Consider the following 16,800-nt stretch of genomic DNA (forward strand, 5'->3'; position numbering starts at 1 on the left):
TCTACTCGAGTCCAAAAGTAACCGATGTGCAAAGTGCTCGTTACTTTTATGGACGCGTATACATAGTTTTTCTCAGCGGAGAAATTGTGTGCTGGTAATTTTGTGTAAACTTTTGCAATTGCATTCGCAACAAAAGGCAGCAAGTCGGAGCAAAATGAATGAGGGGAGTGAATACTCCATACACTCGATATGCCGCGTATGCCTAAATCATCTGCGCAACGATGCCGTCTACGATCTATTCATGGTCCCAGGTCTGGCCAAAAAGTTGTGTGTGTGCACTTCGCTGTCCGTGGAACAACACGATGGATTCCCCAAAAACCTTTGCACCTCTTGCTACACCAAGCTCAACGATTTGCATGGCTTTCAAAAGATGTGCGTGGACTCAGTGCAAAAGTTTCAGGATATGGTAGCAAATAATTATTTCACTCCCGTCGGCATCTCGGATATTAATCAAATCGACAATGTTGATGTTCTCAATATTGCGCCACCCGAAAATGAAATGGAGGAGGATCGCATTAACTTTGATCCGCTATTGAATACGAAAATTGAAATAATCGAGAATGAAGACGATGTCTTCAAAATGCTTGAAGATGTGGACAAAGATGTCGAAGATGTAGAAAAGGACAAAGAATCATCGAGTGAAAGCGAAGCGGAAAATGACGAAGAGGATGCAGACTTTGATGCGAATAGCAGCGAATCCGAGGACGCAGCGCCTCTATCACGATTGCGTGGCAACACCCGAGCCAGCAAGGCCAAGGGACGCAAGGCTGCCGCTTCTAACACCCGCGACGACGATGACGATGAATCCTCCAGCTCTGAGTCGTCGGATGACGACGATAGACCCAGCACGAAATCCAAACGCAAACGCATTCCAGCTGGCGAACGGGATCGACATAAGCTCATCGATTGTCACATCTGTCATCAGAAGTTCAAAAAGGCCATTCGATACGAGGAGCACATGAAGCACCATAACGATCTGTTGCCATTCCAGTGCACGGTAGAGTCGTGCAAGAAGGGCTTCACCACAGCCGGTGGCCTGCGCCTGCACATGGACCATGCGCACTCCGAGTTCTCCGAAGTACACGCCTGCACCTTTGAGGGATGCGATAAGACATTCCCCCGCTCCGTCTTGCTCACGTTCCACATGAAGAAGGTGCATAAGGTGGCCAAACCGGATGTGAAGCGACACGCGTGCACTGAATGCGAGAAGGTCTTCCGCTGTCCCACCGCACTCAAGAAGCACATGTACAAGCACACGGGTGAAGAGCTGCCCTTTGCATGCGAAATCTGCGGCAAACGATTCCACATACACAGCGTGCTCCGCGATCATCTGCTGCGTCACGCGGGTGTCAAGAATCATGTGTGTCCGTACTGTGGAGTGGGCAAGACAACGCGACAGGAGTGGAACAAGCACATCTTGACGCACACCCGCGAGAAACAGTTCCAGTGTCGACAATGTGATCATGCCTCGCACAACAAACAGGCGTTATCCAATCACGTCAAGGTGGTGCACATGAAAATCAAGAACTTCGCTTGTCAATACTGTGGCAAGACCTTTGGCAAGTCGCATGCATGCAAGATCCATGAAAGATTACATACTGGCGAAAACTGTTGCGAGTGCAAGATCTGTGGCAAGATCTTCCTCTTCGAGAAGCGTCTCACCAAGCACTTGCAGATCCACGAGAAACGAGATATTCCACCGCCAGCTACGGCGACGGCTGTTAAGCCGCCCGGCGAAGGTGATGGCCAAAACAATGTAAATCTCGGTCAGGGTGGAGAGCAGCAGAGTCATTTGGCAGAGCCAATGGACGTGAAACCCATACCGGTGATACCACCCAAGCCGAAGCCATCGCATCGTGTGGAACGCGTGGACATCTCTCAACTGGCGGGCACCTCGGTCAATCCCATATCATCGGTGTCGGTGCCTTCGTGGTCGCCGCAGGTGAACTTCACTAAGAAGGAGGGTCAGCACATTTGTCCGGGCTGTGGGCGTGGCTTCAATCATATTGGCAATATGAAGTTGCACTACAAGATCATACACGAGAAGGTCAAGGATTTCGCCTGTCGCTATTGTCCCAAACGCTTTGCCAAGGCTCAATACTTGCGCAATCATGAGTACATCCATACAGGCGAGAAACCATTCGAGTGTAAGATCTGTGGCAAACACTTCAGGCAGGAGCAGGTGCTTAAGACGCATTTGAAGGTGCACGATAAACCACCAAAGCCACCGAAGGAAAAGAAGCCGCCAAAGCCATCAGTTAGCAAGGCCAAGGGATTAAAGGTTGAGCTCAACAAAAAACAACCAAAGATTCATGAGGAATACCAGGATCCAGCGGCAGAGCGAGCAGCGGCCACCGCTGCGCTGCTCGCCCAGCAGATCGAGGAGAATGAGGCAAAGCGAAAGCAGGAGGAGGCGAATCGTAAAATACAGGAAGCCGCATGTGAGCAGCTGAATCGATTGCAAAAGCAAATACAAAGCGAAAAGGGCTCCTATGATAGCTATTACGGTCAGAAGGCTGAAGCCGAGGGCATTGACCCGGATGGTCTCAAATTAGATCACGTGTAAAATGGGTTACGGTGAGAATAAGATTCACGAAATGAAGATGTAGTAAGTGCAAAGAAAGAAACAAACAAGAAAAAATGCTTTATGTATAACTTCTTTTAGCTTGTCTCTGTCGATTTAAGAACCCCCGCCCCAAACCATATGATCTATGAGCGAGTCCCTCAAATAAATGTGGCTTCATACATATATACATAAAATACATAGAGTACACATCTGTAAACCCCTCAATCAACTTAATCCTTAATCATTTAATTATATATTAAATATTAATTACATTGTACGTGTTGTATCTACATACATACCTACATACTATATACTTAATCTCTACAAATCCGAATTCAGTCTAGCATCCTTAATCCTGCCAAGGAATGGAAAGAAGTTCCCAGCTGTCTCGGAGTAAACAAATACTTATTGGTCGATGCAATTCTAATAACGAAACTTTCAAGTTATTAAGTTTAAGCATAATCAAAATAACAACAATGGATTATTATGATTATTGTCTAAGAAAATATATATTATCGTATATACAAATACATATATACCATATACATATATAGTAACTACGTTGTCTTTCCACTCTAAATTCTTATGAGGTTGCTTCTCCCACTCAAGACCTTTATTTACATATAGTGCACATACACACACACACGCTTGCAGTTGCATGCTTTTGTGGGTGTGTGTGAGCATTTGAATACCTAAGGGTGAGTAGAATGAGTAGTAAGTATAACTATCGATATGCACCGAAAGTAGCCGATTATTTTAAAACGCGTACTTCTTTTTGTATTTGTTTTTTAAATTTATTTACGTAATTCCAAATCCAAAATATTCGCTGAAGCAATTATAGATTGACTGTTTACAATTTATAAACATAAAAACAGTTAGTAGATTTTTAGTCAAATTCTTCCGTCACTAAAACTGTGTGACCAAATTGGTATATTTTGCGAAAACACAAGTATATTTCCAAATTGGTGTTGTGGTCACGCTGCCTGCTGCTGCTGCTTCTTCTATCGCGAATAGTTTTTCTTCATAAAAATAAATAATATTTTGATTCAGTACGCCAACAATACGGTAGTCACAAAATGAATGAAGGAGGGAGTGGATACTCCATACACACAATATGCCGCATCTGCTTAAACCTCCTGCAAAATGATGTCGCCTATGATTTGTTTCTGGTTCCGGGTCTGGCCAAAAAGTTGTGTGTGTGCACTTCGCTTGCCGTGGAGCAACAAGACGGCTTCCCTATGAATCTGTGCACACAGTGCTTTAGCCGGCTCAATGATCTGCATGATTTTCAGAAGCTGTGCGTGGACTCGGTACAACGCTTTCAGCAGATGGTGGCCAACAATTTCTTTGGAGTAACAGCAACAACAGCAGCAGCTGCAACACCGCTCAATCACATCGATAACTTTGATGTGCTGAATGTGGCTGGAGGAGCACAAGATGGGGAACTGGCTGGCGAGGAGGAGGATCGCATTAACTATGATCCGCTGCTCAATCACAAAATGGAGATCATTGAGAACGAGGAGGATGTGTTTAAAATGCTCGAACATGTCGATAAAGAGGCTGAAGAGGTTGAGAAAGAAGTCAAGGCTGATGTAGACGATCAGGCGGCGGGCATTATGCAAATGTTCGACGACGGTGACGATGTCGATGATGATGACGACGGTGTTTCTTCTGCCGATGATCACGATGTGGACTTTGAGCCCAACAGCAGCGATGCTGACGATGATATGCCGCTGGCACAACGTCTGCGAGGCAATAAAATGAGCTCGCAAAAGCAAGTTGAAGATGTGGAGGATGAGGGCAGCTCCGAGTCGGATGAGGAAGGCGTCAAATCGAAGTCGAAACGCAAGCGTATTCCGGCGGCTGAGCGGCATCTGCATCGCATCATCGACTGCCACATCTGTCATCAAAAGTTCAAGAAAGCCATACGCTACGAGGAGCACATGAAGCACCACAACGATCTGCTTCCCTTCCAATGCAAAGTGGAGAGTTGCCGCAAGGGCTTCACTACAGCTGGCGGTCTGCGACTGCATGTGGATCATGCCCACACGGAGTTGTCCGAGGTTCATGCGTGCAGCGTTGAGGGCTGCGGCAAAACGTTTCCGCGCATACGTCTGCTCACCTTCCATATGAAAAAGGTGCACAATATTTCGAAAGCGGCAGCGCCGCCTCGTGATTATCCTTGCACCGAATGTGAGAAGATCTTCCGTTGTCCTATGGCGCTGAAGAAGCACATGTATAAGCACGATGGCAAGGAGCTACCGTTTCCCTGTAACATTTGTGGCAAACGCTTTGTGATCAACAGCGCCCTCAAGGATCATCTGATGCGGCATGCGGGCATCAAGAACTATGTGTGTCCCTATTGTGGCGTGGGTAAGACCACCCGACAGGAGTGGAACACACACATTCTGACACACACGCAGGAGAAGAAGTTCAAGTGCCATATATGTGAGCATGCGTCGCACAACAAACAGAGTCTGGCCAATCACATAAAGATTGTACACGAGAAGATCAAGAACTATGCGTGTCAATATTGTGGCAAGACCTTTGGCAAGTCGCATGCCTGCAAGATCCATGAGATGACGCACACTGGGGAGAAGCGTTGCGAGTGCAAGGTGTGTGGCAAAAAGTTCCTCTATCCAAAGAGCCTGACGAAGCATCTGAAGACGCACGAGAAGCGCGTGTTGCGGGCTATGGAAACGTATCGTCAGCGTCAGGTGGAACTGGGCGAAGGTGCTACAGCAGGAGCAGCAGCCACTGAGAGCACGGACATCGCCGAAGTAGTTGGCTCACAAGCGCACAATCCCGCGGACGTCGTTGTCGATGGGCTGATGTCGCAGAATGCTGCTGATGAACTGTTGAAAGTGTGCGCCGAATCGGTGGCCACAATACCTAAGGATCCGCGTCGTGTGCAACGTGTGGACATTTCACAGCTGGCTGGCACCGCTGTCAATCCCATACCCTCAGTTTCGGTGCCGTCGTGGTCACCTCAAGTCAACTTCACCAAGAAGGAAGGCAAACACATTTGTCCGGGTTGCGGTCAAGGCTTCAACAACATTGGCAACATGAAACGTCACTATAAGATCATACACGAGAAGGTCAAGGATTTCGCCTGTCGGTTTTGTCCAAAGCGTTTCGCCAAGGCGCAAACGCTGCGACACCACGAATGGATTCATACGGGCGAGAAGCCCTTTGAGTGCAAGACGTGTGGCACACACTTCCGCCAGGAGACGGCGCTGAAGCGACATCAGCGCACGCACGAGAATCGCCCGCCTGTCATCTCATCCAAGTTCTATGCGGCACGCGAAGAACTGGAGGAGCAGGAGCGTATGAAACGTGAGGCGCGTCGCAAGGCGGATGCGAAGCGTAAAGAGATTGCCGAGGCGGCTAAGGAGCAGCTGTCGTCGCTGCACAAACTGGAGGCAACCGACAAGAATCTGCACTCGTACGACGAGTATCAAGAGGCAGCTGCGGAGCGTGCGGCTGCCTCGGCTGAGCTGCAGGCACAGCAGTACGAGGAGAACGAGGTGAAACGGCGAGCGGACATGGAGCGTCGCAAGATCCAGGAAGCAGCGTACGAGCAGCTGCAGAAACTGCAGCAGCAGCAGGAGATCGAGAAGGCGCAAAGCTCCTACGATGGCTACTATGCGCAAAAGGCGCATGCCGAAGGCACCTCAATCGATGACCTCAAGATTGATCATGTGTGATAAGATTTTTGAAATGTTTATCATCGATAAAAGCAATAATTTTTGCAACCTTATAGTTAGCTAGCGTTACTCTTAGATCTAAGTATAACACATAGATATACAAAATACAAATACAATATGTATTACATATGTCGCATCATCATTACTTTTGGCATATATATCGAAATAGTCAATCATTTTTGTAGTCTAATCTGTTTGTTTAAGCGTAAAGAGATCCTTCAGACTGTCCAAAGTCATGTTATCCAGATCCCAGTGCGTGGACAATGTGGATCTGTCGTCGGCAGATTTGATAAGCGTCATAATATTCTCCTCGATTGTGCCATTGACGATAAAGCGATGCACTGTTGTCGGTCTGCAAGAGAAGAAAGTATCGTCGAATTTAAATTTGATTTTATTTAATGGCGAGTTGTTGCTCTTACTTCGTCTGGCCAAAACGATGCACACGTCCTATGGCTTGCAACTCCTCGCCAGGTGTAAGTATGGGCTCGACCAGAAACACATGCGTCGCCTCAATCAAGTTTAATCCTTTGGAGCCACGCGACAGGGGCATCAGCATGCAGGTAATCTTTAGTTCGGGTTGCTAAAGAATGGAATAGAGAAAAGATTATTACACATTTAAATATTAAAGACTAAGGATAAGTTCAGCAACTCGGTTGTTGTTTGATCAACTTTGCGTCTGCTTTAAGATTACTAAAAATCCTTTCTTATTTGGTAAAGCTCTGCTCTATAATCTTACAAATTCGTTCTTGAAAATGTGATCTGAAATTCCTAAGGTTACCCACCTTGAACTCATCGATGTCACGATTGGTGAACTTGTTGCGATACTTAATGCCATTCATTTGCAGGGCGCTGGCGATATGATTCAGTATCGTTGCCCATTGCGAGAAGATCAATATCTTTTGCTCAGAGTCTTCGGCTTGAATCTTTTGCACCTGCTCCACAATATGCACAATTTTCGTGGAGAAGTCGCCATTGATTTTGGTACGATTAACGCCCTTTCTCACAGAATAATACAATCTGCAAAAATAAACAATTTAATTGAGAACAATTTAACTGTCGATGTCCACTTACTGTGGTGAATCTTGGCGGCAGATGGGACATTTTGTCTTCCTTCCAAATTTACTCCGCATTGTGTCCAGACATTCTTGGCACAGGTAATGACCGCATGACAACATCACATACTGCAAGAAGAATTAGAATTATACTTCAACTTGAAACGAGTATTGATATATTTACGCGATCATCGTCCAGAGTTTGGCAAATGGGACAAGGTTTGTCGCCTGCATCGTCTTTTAAATGCTTGAGGTATTTAAGGCGACCCGATAGCCGCACAAAGTTGAGCTGCGCCTCCTCAATATTCGCCATATTGAACTCGGTTTGCTCTTCCAGTTGATATGGTAAAATGCGAAAGTTCGATTGCTCTTCGGGATTCTCTGTGAGCAGTATGCGCATTTTGCACATATCCAGCTCATCAAAGGCCTTGATTACGTACTCTGCCTCAATCCAATATTTGATTTGTAGCTTCTCCAGGCTCTGCATGCAGTCCAGCTGCTCCAATTTATTTTTACATTCCGTCTTCCATTCCGCGAACTCGTGTCTGCCACGCAAATAACCAAAAACAACTGGAAAAGAAGTTTCTTAGGTTATTTTTTAATTATGGAATATTTGAATTAATGACACTGACCTCTGATGAGCATAATTTCCATGCTTGAGTTTTCGGAGCCATCTGTTATGGTGCCCTCCTTGCCCAGCTCCTTGTCAAAGAGCAGACACTCAAACTTGTTTACAGTCTCATGTATTTTACACAACGAACAATGTCGTTTTTTGCGAGGATCTTGTCTTTTTTCACCAGCTGGTTTGTCCTCCTGTTAGATAAATTTAGCATAAGTAAATATTTCACAAGACTAGCACAGAAATAATGTATAGAGGCTACAATTAGTTCATGTGTTTGATAAGCATTGGTTACAATACATGGTATGGCTTGTGTTTTAATTTAACGAAGAAAAACACTTAAAGCGGCGTCGATGCTTTGGAATTTTGAGAAATCACTCATTGCATTATTAATATTCCAGCCAAGAATTATCTATAAATAAAGGATTAACTAAATATTTATGAGACTTACCATAATATCCGCCAAGTGGCAATCAGAGACTACTTTGATGAACTGATTGGCGTCCGCGGAGAGAGCGACACCTTCTCTGACAGCACCACAAGCTTGGAGCAGTATACGCTTCAGAAACTTAAAGTCTTTGCGCAATTGTTTGTGCTGCTTCTCCAAGCGGTCATGCCAGTTGTGCAGTATATAGATTAATCCCGTGACTGAGTTCACGTCCTGCAGTTTTTCACTGGAAATATTTTGCCTAAAGAACTCCTCGCCAATCTTATGCCATACAGCTGTGTGCCAATTGTCGCTGGTGTTGACCACGGTAGCAAACAGTTGCACAATGCTTGACGAGAATTGCTGCTGCAACTTATCCAGTTCCTCCAGCTTTGCTTCATATGCTGTCTCGGCTGCCAGCAGCACAACAATCTTCTCTTCTAGGAACTTGCGCTCCAAGCTATTCAATTTGAGGCGATACGCCGCGAGCTCTTCCTCGCTGAGCTTGTCGTCGTCGGCAGCAAATTCAGAAGCCGACAGCAGATTGTGCAGCGCATGAATTTGCAGCAGGCTGTCCACGCTATAAAGAAGATATATCAAATTAATATTTGCAATTGAATTAATGCATTTTTTTGTTGCTTACGTGATGTTGTCATAGTTGTAGTCCTTGGCTAGCTGCAGCACCTGTTTGTAGTTGTGCATCGCTTCTTTATGCTGCTTGAGAATAAAGTGTATGGCCGTCAGACCGTTGTACGAAGATGCCCAAGTGCGCAGCTCTCGCTTGCACTGCATCTCATTGTTGGTCTTGAGATGCACCAGCAAATCCTGTGGATTCAAATAATTGGTGGTCGCAACATTCTTATTGATCACCACGGGCACCGAACAAGTTTTGCGTATGCGCAAAAATGGCTGCAACATGCTGCTTAACAGTTGTGGAGAAATGGAAGCCAAACGTGAACTGGACGTGTTGGGATTGTACTTGGTGTGCTTGGCAACAGCTTCCAGAAAGAGTTCAGTGCACTTGAAGTGCTCCTCGCGGTAGTACAACGATTCCACATTGCTCAGCGCGAGGCGATGCACCAGCTCAGTTTGCGGTGGTATGCCCAACTCATGCTCAACTTTCGATTTGCAGGTGCGCCACATGCAATGCTGCAGCAACTCCAAAAGCGGTTCAGCTTTGTGCTTGAGCAAAAACGAATTTGCCACCGTGTGCCAGGCATCTTGAGGCTCACAAGCCTCGTGGAAGCCCACGAATTTCAGCAGCGGCGCCAAATCATCAATGGTCTTTTGAATCGGCGTGCCAGTGACAGCCCAACGATTCACCGCAGGCAGCTGGCTGACCATCTCCGCCGCCTGCGATGTGCTGCTCTCCACCATCTGCGCTTCGTCCAAGCAGACGCGCCACCAGTTGACCATCAAGAGCGGAGAACTGGGACGCATATAGCGCTGCTCGTAACGCATTTCGCGATCGCTTGAATTTCGCGGCGTATGGTGTATCTCGTGGCCCAGAATGCGATAATCGGTCAGCACAATATCATACTGCGCCAGCTCCAAGGGACTGTACCAGACACCCGCATGCAAACCGGGATACAGCAGCACCTTGAGTGTGCCGTCCACATGCTTACTAATCTCTTGATGCCACTGTGTCTTAATCTCACTGGGTGACACTATGATGGTAGCACGTGATTCCACTAGCTGTGCCTGGGGCATGCTCATCAATTCTGTCCAGCAATTGGGACACACATAGTCGCTATGGCTGTCTTTGATGCACTGCTGATGCTGCCATAGCTGGCATAGCGTGCACTTGACCAGCAGCTTAGCCGCTGATTGTTCGATGCAAATGCAGTGTACTTTAGGTGCCAAGCAACGACGCTTGAGGGGCACAGAATCGATTGCTTCCTCCAAGCTGACGTTCCAATAAGTGTTATCCACATGCTGCTTCGGATTAAGCAGCAGCGTTGCTAGTAGCTCTACGGTTTTGCCTAAACCCATTTCGTCGGCAAGTATGCCACCTGGTGGCAATCTTACATTTGGCAATAACTCTTCCTCCTTATCGCATTCATAGAACTGCAGGCAATAGTTGTGCTTCCAGACTTTATGCTTGCCATCGTTGGCATGGCATATTGTAAAATTGGCAGGAAATACATTGGGCTGGCATTCACGGCTGAGCATCCAGCTGACCGTGCGTTGTTGATACCCTCGCAACTGCGATTTGAAACAACTTGGCAGTGAAACAGTTGGCGGCTTCTCCTTCTCCTCGTTTGCGGCCGACTCCTGGTGTTTGCAGTACAGTGCATTGTAGAGCTGTGTGGTCACATAGCTCTTTAGTTCGCGCTGTTGTTCATGCTGCTCCTGCATCACTTGGAACTCCAGCGTGGGTGCATAATTGATGAATATTAACGGGAATAACTCTGAAGCCAACTGCAAGTCATGTTGATTTGCTGAGTGAAACGTTGATGCTGCTATCTGCTGCAAGACGACCGTTGAATCCAATATTTTGAACTGTAGCTTTTTGGTGCGTATTTTGGCAACTGAAAAAGCACCCGGTTGTGACGAAAAGCATTTAAATTTAAATGTAATTAAATCCAACTTACAGTTTGTTATGATTGAAATCAATTCGTTTGCATTTGGCGCCAGAGATTCCATGATGCGCCATTGTCTTTTATTGTATATAAACAAAGAGTCTTGCTCGTTATCCGAGCACTCCCGAGCCAATTCACACAGCACAATGGCCATATTTCTAAATACTAATTAAACTTAAATGCAAAATACATCTACTTTTGTACAAGGAAGAAACAACCGCGTAGTGTTGGCGGACAGTGTGACCCCATGCTGTATTTTAAAATATGCCAGTTGCAGCGATAAGCCATTATCGATAGGCAGTCTGCTCGATGACTTTAGTTGCAAGCAAAAGTATGTTAATTTCTATACTATAGAAGACATTTCATTTAATATAACTTTAAATAATTTTAAAAATTTAAATTTCTTGTAAATACAACAAATTTTGTAGGCCAAATGTAATATTACATATTTGCGCAATGCGGTATTATTGTGCTTAGCATATGCTGCCACATTGTCAAAATAAAAATAAATAAACCAAGGCACGCGACTGCAATTTTTTGTGTTTGTATTGTTTTCCTGTTTTGTCAACATTATTTTAGATGAACGCGGTGATAGCGCTATGTCACTTTTGCGAGGCGCACGGTCCCTGCGCCATATTTTGTACGCAAACGCTGCGCGACACTAAAATCGAGGACCTTGTAAATTTGGAGCAACCACAACAACCAGGACAAAAGACCTGCTCGGCGTGCAACTATACGCTGGGGCGCAACAACAATAATGCCATCTACAGCAAGGACACCGAAAGCGGTGCCACATTCGTCAGCACTAAAGTGGCCACACTGCAGGAGGTGGCGAATCTTGTCAAGCAGGCGGCCGTTCGCAGTCTCAGCTGCGAGATTAACACAAATAAGGACAACAACGATGGCGACGGCGGTTTCGTGTTCTTTGGTGACTCCACACGCGGTCACATACTCAGTCACACATTTCGCGTCAGTGATCTTCAAGCGCGCGGCTACTATCAACTATTCTCAATCATTGTGCTGATGAAGGACAAGTATTTTCTGCTTAACACCAAACCATTTCTGGCCGAACATATTCGTAAAATCTCTATGGAGCTTCAGGCGGGGGCTCAACGCACCAAGGCCGCCGAGGAGCTGAACTATTCGGCGCGACAGCGACGTCTGTCGGGTGCACAATTTCTGATGCCCACACCGCGTTCCTTGCTGGAATTAACAGGAGAGGAGCATGTGTTTGCCCAGTTACATTCACATTTCGCTTGGATACTGCTGGCTGGTTCACGCTTTCTCACCGAGCACATAACATTCGGTAATCTGCCGTGGTTACCCCCACAGAGCAGCGGACGCCCGCCTGCACAGCGACTCACATACAACAGCTCCACGTTGCCCATGATACAAATGTACGAAGATGATCCCGAACAGGAGGGTTTCTTCTCGCTGCGACACATCAAGAAAGTTGTGCACAAAGATGACTTTGCTACCATTTGCTATTGTGCATTGACGGGTGTCAAGATCATTGTGCGTGGTGCACCCGAAAGAACTGTGCTTTTTATGATGTGCCTGAAGAAACTGCTGCCCGATCCCATGCATCAACTGATGCGCATCGATGCACAGCATCAGCATTCCATTAGCTCCGAATACAAGATCATTTCGGTGTCCAATGACATTGCTGTGCCCATGGCAAGCAGTTCAGTGTTTCGTATTGATTTCCTGGACAAGCATGTGAATGGCAACGATATTGTGTCCGTTAAGTGGCCCGGGGAACTGCCCAGAAAGCGTAAGTAAAGTTGTGGTTATTACTTTTTAACAAATTATCAAAGTTCTTGCTTTGACAGTGCCTGATCTCTTGGTGAAGCTGTTGAAGGCGGTCAAAGCTGTCGAGGAGAAAACGTTTACGGAGCTGGTGCTCAACAAGCAAACCAAAGTGCTCATCGAAGAGTGGAAGAAGTGAGTGACAATTGTCATCTAAAAGTTAGCTTTGATATTTATAGTTATTTTTCGATTCCTCAGCAAAGTAATCTGCCTTAACCAAGCCAAGTCCGGGAGTGTGCAGGCCAAGTTGAAGAAGGTATTGGGCGTGCAGCCCCAGGATCAGTCGCTTATCAATTACTGGAGCACACACTTGCATTAGGATCGAGTATTTTTTTAGTTGTTGTGTATATATTGAAATGGTATTGTTCACTTTTTGGAATAAAAATTCTTTATTGCCCCGAAGAGCGCAACGATTTCCATGATCTTAACCGAAAAAGTGACGTCTATATAAGGTGTTTGTTCCACAAGAGGTCACCGCTTACTTCTTGTAACCGCAGCTGGAACGACGACCACGAGCACGCTCAAACTTGCGTCCCTTGGAGCGCACATATGGGCGAGTATGCGAGTGTGGCACACCAGGAGCCTTGCCGAAGTGCTTGCAGGCGGTACGGGCAGTGCGTCTGCCTTGCAGCAACAGGGTGTTCTTGCCGGTGGGCGAACGGAGAGCCAACTGATCGAAGGTCAGCACTTCACCGCCAGCCTTAAGGATGCGCTCGCGAGCCGTCTGGGTGACATGGAGGGCACAGACAGCCAACTTGGGCACGACCAGGAGACGGGCATCGTCGGTGACGGTGCCAACGACAACAATGGTCGACTCTGGCTGGTTGGCGGCCTTGGCGAAACGAGCGATGCGCTGCAGCGATAGTGGTGGCCTATTGATTTTGCTCATAAACAAGCGCTTCAGGATGATGCGGTTGAACTTCTTGTTCGTGCGACGTTGCAGGAAGCGGTACAGCTACAACACAAAAACAGGGGCAAATTAACACACTTTTCACACTTGTATATCACACATTTATTTTACCTTAACGAGCAAACGCAGGTAAACATCCTGAGATTTGGGTTCGGTTCTGCGAACCTTGCGATCGTACTTGTGGTTGATATCAATACCCTGCAAGAGACGAGACACGAAATATTATTTTAAACTCTTTAGTTGTCGCGCACTGTGTCATCATTTTGCAATGCTAGTGCATATTTTCCATAAACATTTAAGATGTTTACAAATTTTATTTCTTGATAGCTTAAAATTTCTTGCGTCGTACCATTTCGGCGACCGGAAAAAGAAAGAGACGAGATTGACGTTTAGGGATGGACAATATATCGATTCATCGCAACATCAAGTACGTTTTCCGTACGATATTTTTCGATATCGTCACAGTCTTGTTGCGAACCTATCCAATTGGTAAAATTGTCAACAAAATTGAGCCTGCGAACGCAAACAATTTTAATTCAATTCTTTTCCTTACCATTTAGCTTAACAAAAATATTATGTTTTTTCGAGACTGCCAATAAGCAATCGAATGCCACACTATCGTTAGTTGCTTGTGTATAATTGACAGCTACGCAGGGATGCATAAATATTGTCTGCGCCGTGTTAACACTTCGTTTTACAGCACTACGACAATGGCAGCGGTGAATTTACGTAAAGGTTTTTTTAAGCTGCCCCGCAATGTAAGTAAATAAATTAAATATTAAATGACACCAACATCAACATTAATCAAACACATCATTTATAGCTGGTGGTTAGCCAACAGCGTAGCTATGCCGCCGCCAAACAAACAAAGACCAACACACTAGCTGCTGTAGCTGAATCCATCTCAGCCAAGGGGTAAAAATAAATAACTGATTTATTATCATGTAATAAAGCTTTATATTTTTGTAGATTTTTGCGCCCTAACAAGCCCTATGCTCCAGTTCAGGATGCTGCCGAACGTGTACGCGCTGTTGCCACCAAATTGCAGTTGAGCAATGGCGGCGATCAACGAAAATTCTCCGATTTAAGTGAGAAATTCAAGTTTTTGTCCGCCTGCTTCGAAGAACTGCAGCACTCTGTGCCCAATTCCCAAGTGCATGAGCTGACCACAGTGGGTGATGTGGTTGCTTTCTATCAACAGTCTGTAGACACTACTGTACCGCTGGATGCACTAAAACGTATTGAGTTACCAGAGAATTTGCACATACAATATGAATATTTGCGTTTCAACCCGGCAACGGATACGAAATTCAATGGAAAAACAGCGTTCCCCAAGAGCTCAACCCTGGTTACAGGACTGAAGTACCGAGGCAAATACGAGGGACATGAGGCTAAGCGTTCGTGGCCTTAGTTTTAATTGTTAATCCTAATGCAGTTAATAAAAGTGTTATGTTCTAAAGATATTGTGAAATGGTTTCCACAAGTTCTGGGTTGTAAATGCTTTCCAGCGCCTTCAACACGCGATTATCGCTCAACAATTCCATAAGACGCACATCGGCCTTGGCGTCCTCGAAGCTGTTGTACATGAGATCGTTGTTGATTTCGGTCACAGCCGGTTTATTCAAAATACTGAGTATCTTCTTTTGTAGCTCCATTTCGGGATCGGTCTCCTGATGCTTGACCAGGCGAGCCTTTGCATCGCCCAATTCCCGTCTCAGCTGCAACTCATGCTGCTCCTGCAGATACTTGATGATGCATTCGTATTGCAAACCCGTTAATGGGCGACAATTCGCCAGCATTTCAATGAGTTTCTGCATGGACTCGGGATGTCGTGGTGCGTTGCTACTGGCGGCAGCATCACGTTGCTTCTTCATACGAAAATCACTGGCTATCAGTTGAATAGCGTCTTCCAGCGGCATATTGCGGTGCTCGGCGGGCACACCGTACAGAATGTTTACCGTAAGGCTTTTGTGGAGCTCATTTTGAGGCGTTACCCTCACCGCATAGAGGCAACCGCGGGCGGAGATGTTGCTGAGCACTTGGCCCAGCATCACATCCTCGTTGGGGAAGAGGACATCCACACGCATGCCCGCCAACGTCAAGCGTTCTTCAATGAATTCCGCATATTTGCTGTTAACACAAAACTCGTATCAATGTCAGGAAGAACATCGATTAGAGGTACTTACGTATTCTCCCGATTGACCACAATGATCTCGCAGTCATTGATGGGCACCGCAGTTGCTGCAGCAGCCGCTGACATCATTATGCCACCTTGCACAGCCATGGGAACTTGTCCAGCTCCGATGTCACCGACTGTATTCAAATTATTGCCAATTGCTTGGTTGGCCACCGGCGCTTTTGGTTTTTGACTGGCGTTGCGTACAATTAATGTTTTCGATTTAAATGTGGATTTGTTGAGAGCCTCCGCACATTTATTGGCTGTCTCCTCGTCTTCGAATTGTACAAAACCAAAATTCTTTTGCACCAACGAACCCAAAACTGTTCCGTATGAATGACAAATGCTCTCAAGTTCCTTGCGTGTACATCGCGGTAGATTGCCGAAGTAAACACGATTCTTTATCAATGCTGGATCTTGAGCAATGTTATAACCGGGTGTAGCCGGATCACTCTGAGCTGCCATTTAAATAAGTACAACAACTTTGTATTAAGCAGCCGAGAAGCACAAAAAAATACGTAAACAACTGATAAGTATCGTTGTTAGTGCGGCATTAATGCTGCAATCGATTGTACAGCTATCGATTGCTTTCCATAACAGTGATAGACGTCTGTTAAGTAACATGCGATCTAGCACAGGGTGAGTGCTTTGGCGGTATTCGTCTTGCTTCAAACTGGCAATACTCATGCTAAGTTTGCATAGCTTTAGTTTTGGTTTTTCAGATTATCATTTATTAAGATAACTGTTTTGGAAATTAATGTATAATCAACAACAAACTGGTGATAAACTCGTTGTAAGAACTTTACAGAAACGGTATCAGAGGTCATAGCCCTGACACTAGTCATTATTACAGTATCTATATTTTTGTATCCAGAATGACGTATCGATATATAAAAAACTCACAGATATCGATGTAGCCAACGATCTCTCACCTCTAAAAATAACCGCCAAA

At 45.7% G+C, this 16,800-nt stretch overlaps 7 protein-coding genes across 7 annotated transcripts; 4 read left to right on the top strand and 3 right to left on the bottom strand.

The window, feature by feature from the left end:
- Nucleotides 1-55: 55 nt before the first annotated feature.
- LOC117569424 (zinc finger protein 235-like) lies at nucleotides 56-3,062 on the top strand. The gene is made up of 2 exons (XM_034250583.2): nucleotides 56-2,608; nucleotides 2,666-3,062. The coding sequence occupies exon 1, from the start codon at nucleotides 155-157 to the stop codon at nucleotides 2,564-2,566; it is 2,412 nt and encodes an 803-aa protein (XP_034106474.1). The 5' UTR covers nucleotides 56-154; the 3' UTR covers nucleotides 2,567-2,608; nucleotides 2,666-3,062.
- Nucleotides 3,063-3,533: 471 nt separating this feature from the next.
- LOC117572760 (zinc finger protein 420) lies at nucleotides 3,534-6,273 on the top strand. The gene has a single exon (XM_034255845.2). The coding sequence runs from the start codon at nucleotides 3,643-3,645 to the stop codon at nucleotides 6,271-6,273; it is 2,631 nt and encodes an 876-aa protein (XP_034111736.1). The 5' UTR covers nucleotides 3,534-3,642.
- Nucleotides 6,274-6,459: 186 nt separating this feature from the next.
- On the bottom strand, nucleotides 6,460-11,402 carry LOC117572759 (E3 ubiquitin-protein ligase SHPRH). The gene is made up of 9 exons (XM_034255844.2): nucleotides 10,966-11,402; nucleotides 9,015-10,902; nucleotides 8,396-8,951; nucleotides 7,958-8,138; nucleotides 7,510-7,895; nucleotides 7,345-7,454; nucleotides 7,056-7,290; nucleotides 6,693-6,853; nucleotides 6,460-6,625 (listed from the first exon to the last, which is right to left on the bottom strand). Exons 1-9 carry the CDS (start codon nucleotides 11,105-11,107, stop codon nucleotides 6,460-6,462), a joined length of 3,825 nt encoding a protein of 1,274 aa, XP_034111735.1. The 5' UTR covers nucleotides 11,108-11,402.
- A 30-nt stretch (nucleotides 11,403-11,432) lies between these two features.
- On the top strand, nucleotides 11,433-13,256 carry LOC117572761 (folliculin). The gene is made up of 3 exons (XM_034255846.2): nucleotides 11,433-12,727; nucleotides 12,786-12,897; nucleotides 12,961-13,256. The coding sequence occupies exons 1-3, from the start codon at nucleotides 11,533-11,535 to the stop codon at nucleotides 13,079-13,081; spliced, it is 1,428 nt and encodes a 475-aa protein (XP_034111737.1). The 5' UTR covers nucleotides 11,433-11,532; the 3' UTR covers nucleotides 13,082-13,256.
- Nucleotides 13,133-14,054, bottom strand: LOC117572764 (60S ribosomal protein L18). Its single transcript, XM_034255849.2, has 3 exons — nucleotides 14,022-14,054; nucleotides 13,784-13,870; nucleotides 13,133-13,717 (listed from the first exon to the last, which is right to left on the bottom strand). The coding sequence occupies exons 1-3, from the start codon at nucleotides 14,022-14,024 to the stop codon at nucleotides 13,241-13,243; spliced, it is 567 nt and encodes a 188-aa protein (XP_034111740.1). The 5' UTR covers nucleotides 14,025-14,054; the 3' UTR covers nucleotides 13,133-13,240.
- A 215-nt stretch (nucleotides 14,055-14,269) lies between these two features.
- LOC117572763 (39S ribosomal protein L50, mitochondrial) lies at nucleotides 14,270-15,131 on the top strand. The gene is made up of 3 exons (XM_034255848.2): nucleotides 14,270-14,430; nucleotides 14,496-14,587; nucleotides 14,642-15,131. The coding sequence occupies exons 1-3, from the start codon at nucleotides 14,329-14,331 to the stop codon at nucleotides 15,081-15,083; spliced, it is 636 nt and encodes a 211-aa protein (XP_034111739.1). The 5' UTR covers nucleotides 14,270-14,328; the 3' UTR covers nucleotides 15,084-15,131.
- On the bottom strand, nucleotides 15,127-16,388 carry LOC117572762 (nuclear receptor coactivator 5). The gene is made up of 2 exons (XM_034255847.2): nucleotides 15,859-16,388; nucleotides 15,127-15,802 (listed from the first exon to the last, which is right to left on the bottom strand). The coding sequence occupies exons 1-2, from the start codon at nucleotides 16,311-16,313 to the stop codon at nucleotides 15,127-15,129; spliced, it is 1,131 nt and encodes a 376-aa protein (XP_034111738.1). The 5' UTR covers nucleotides 16,314-16,388.
- Between the last annotated feature and the right edge of the window lie 412 nt (nucleotides 16,389-16,800).

This window comes from Drosophila albomicans, chromosome 3 (genome assembly GCF_009650485.2).
Source record: "Drosophila albomicans strain 15112-1751.03 chromosome 3, ASM965048v2, whole genome shotgun sequence".
NCBI lineage: Eukaryota > Metazoa > Arthropoda > Insecta > Diptera > Drosophilidae > Drosophila > Drosophila albomicans.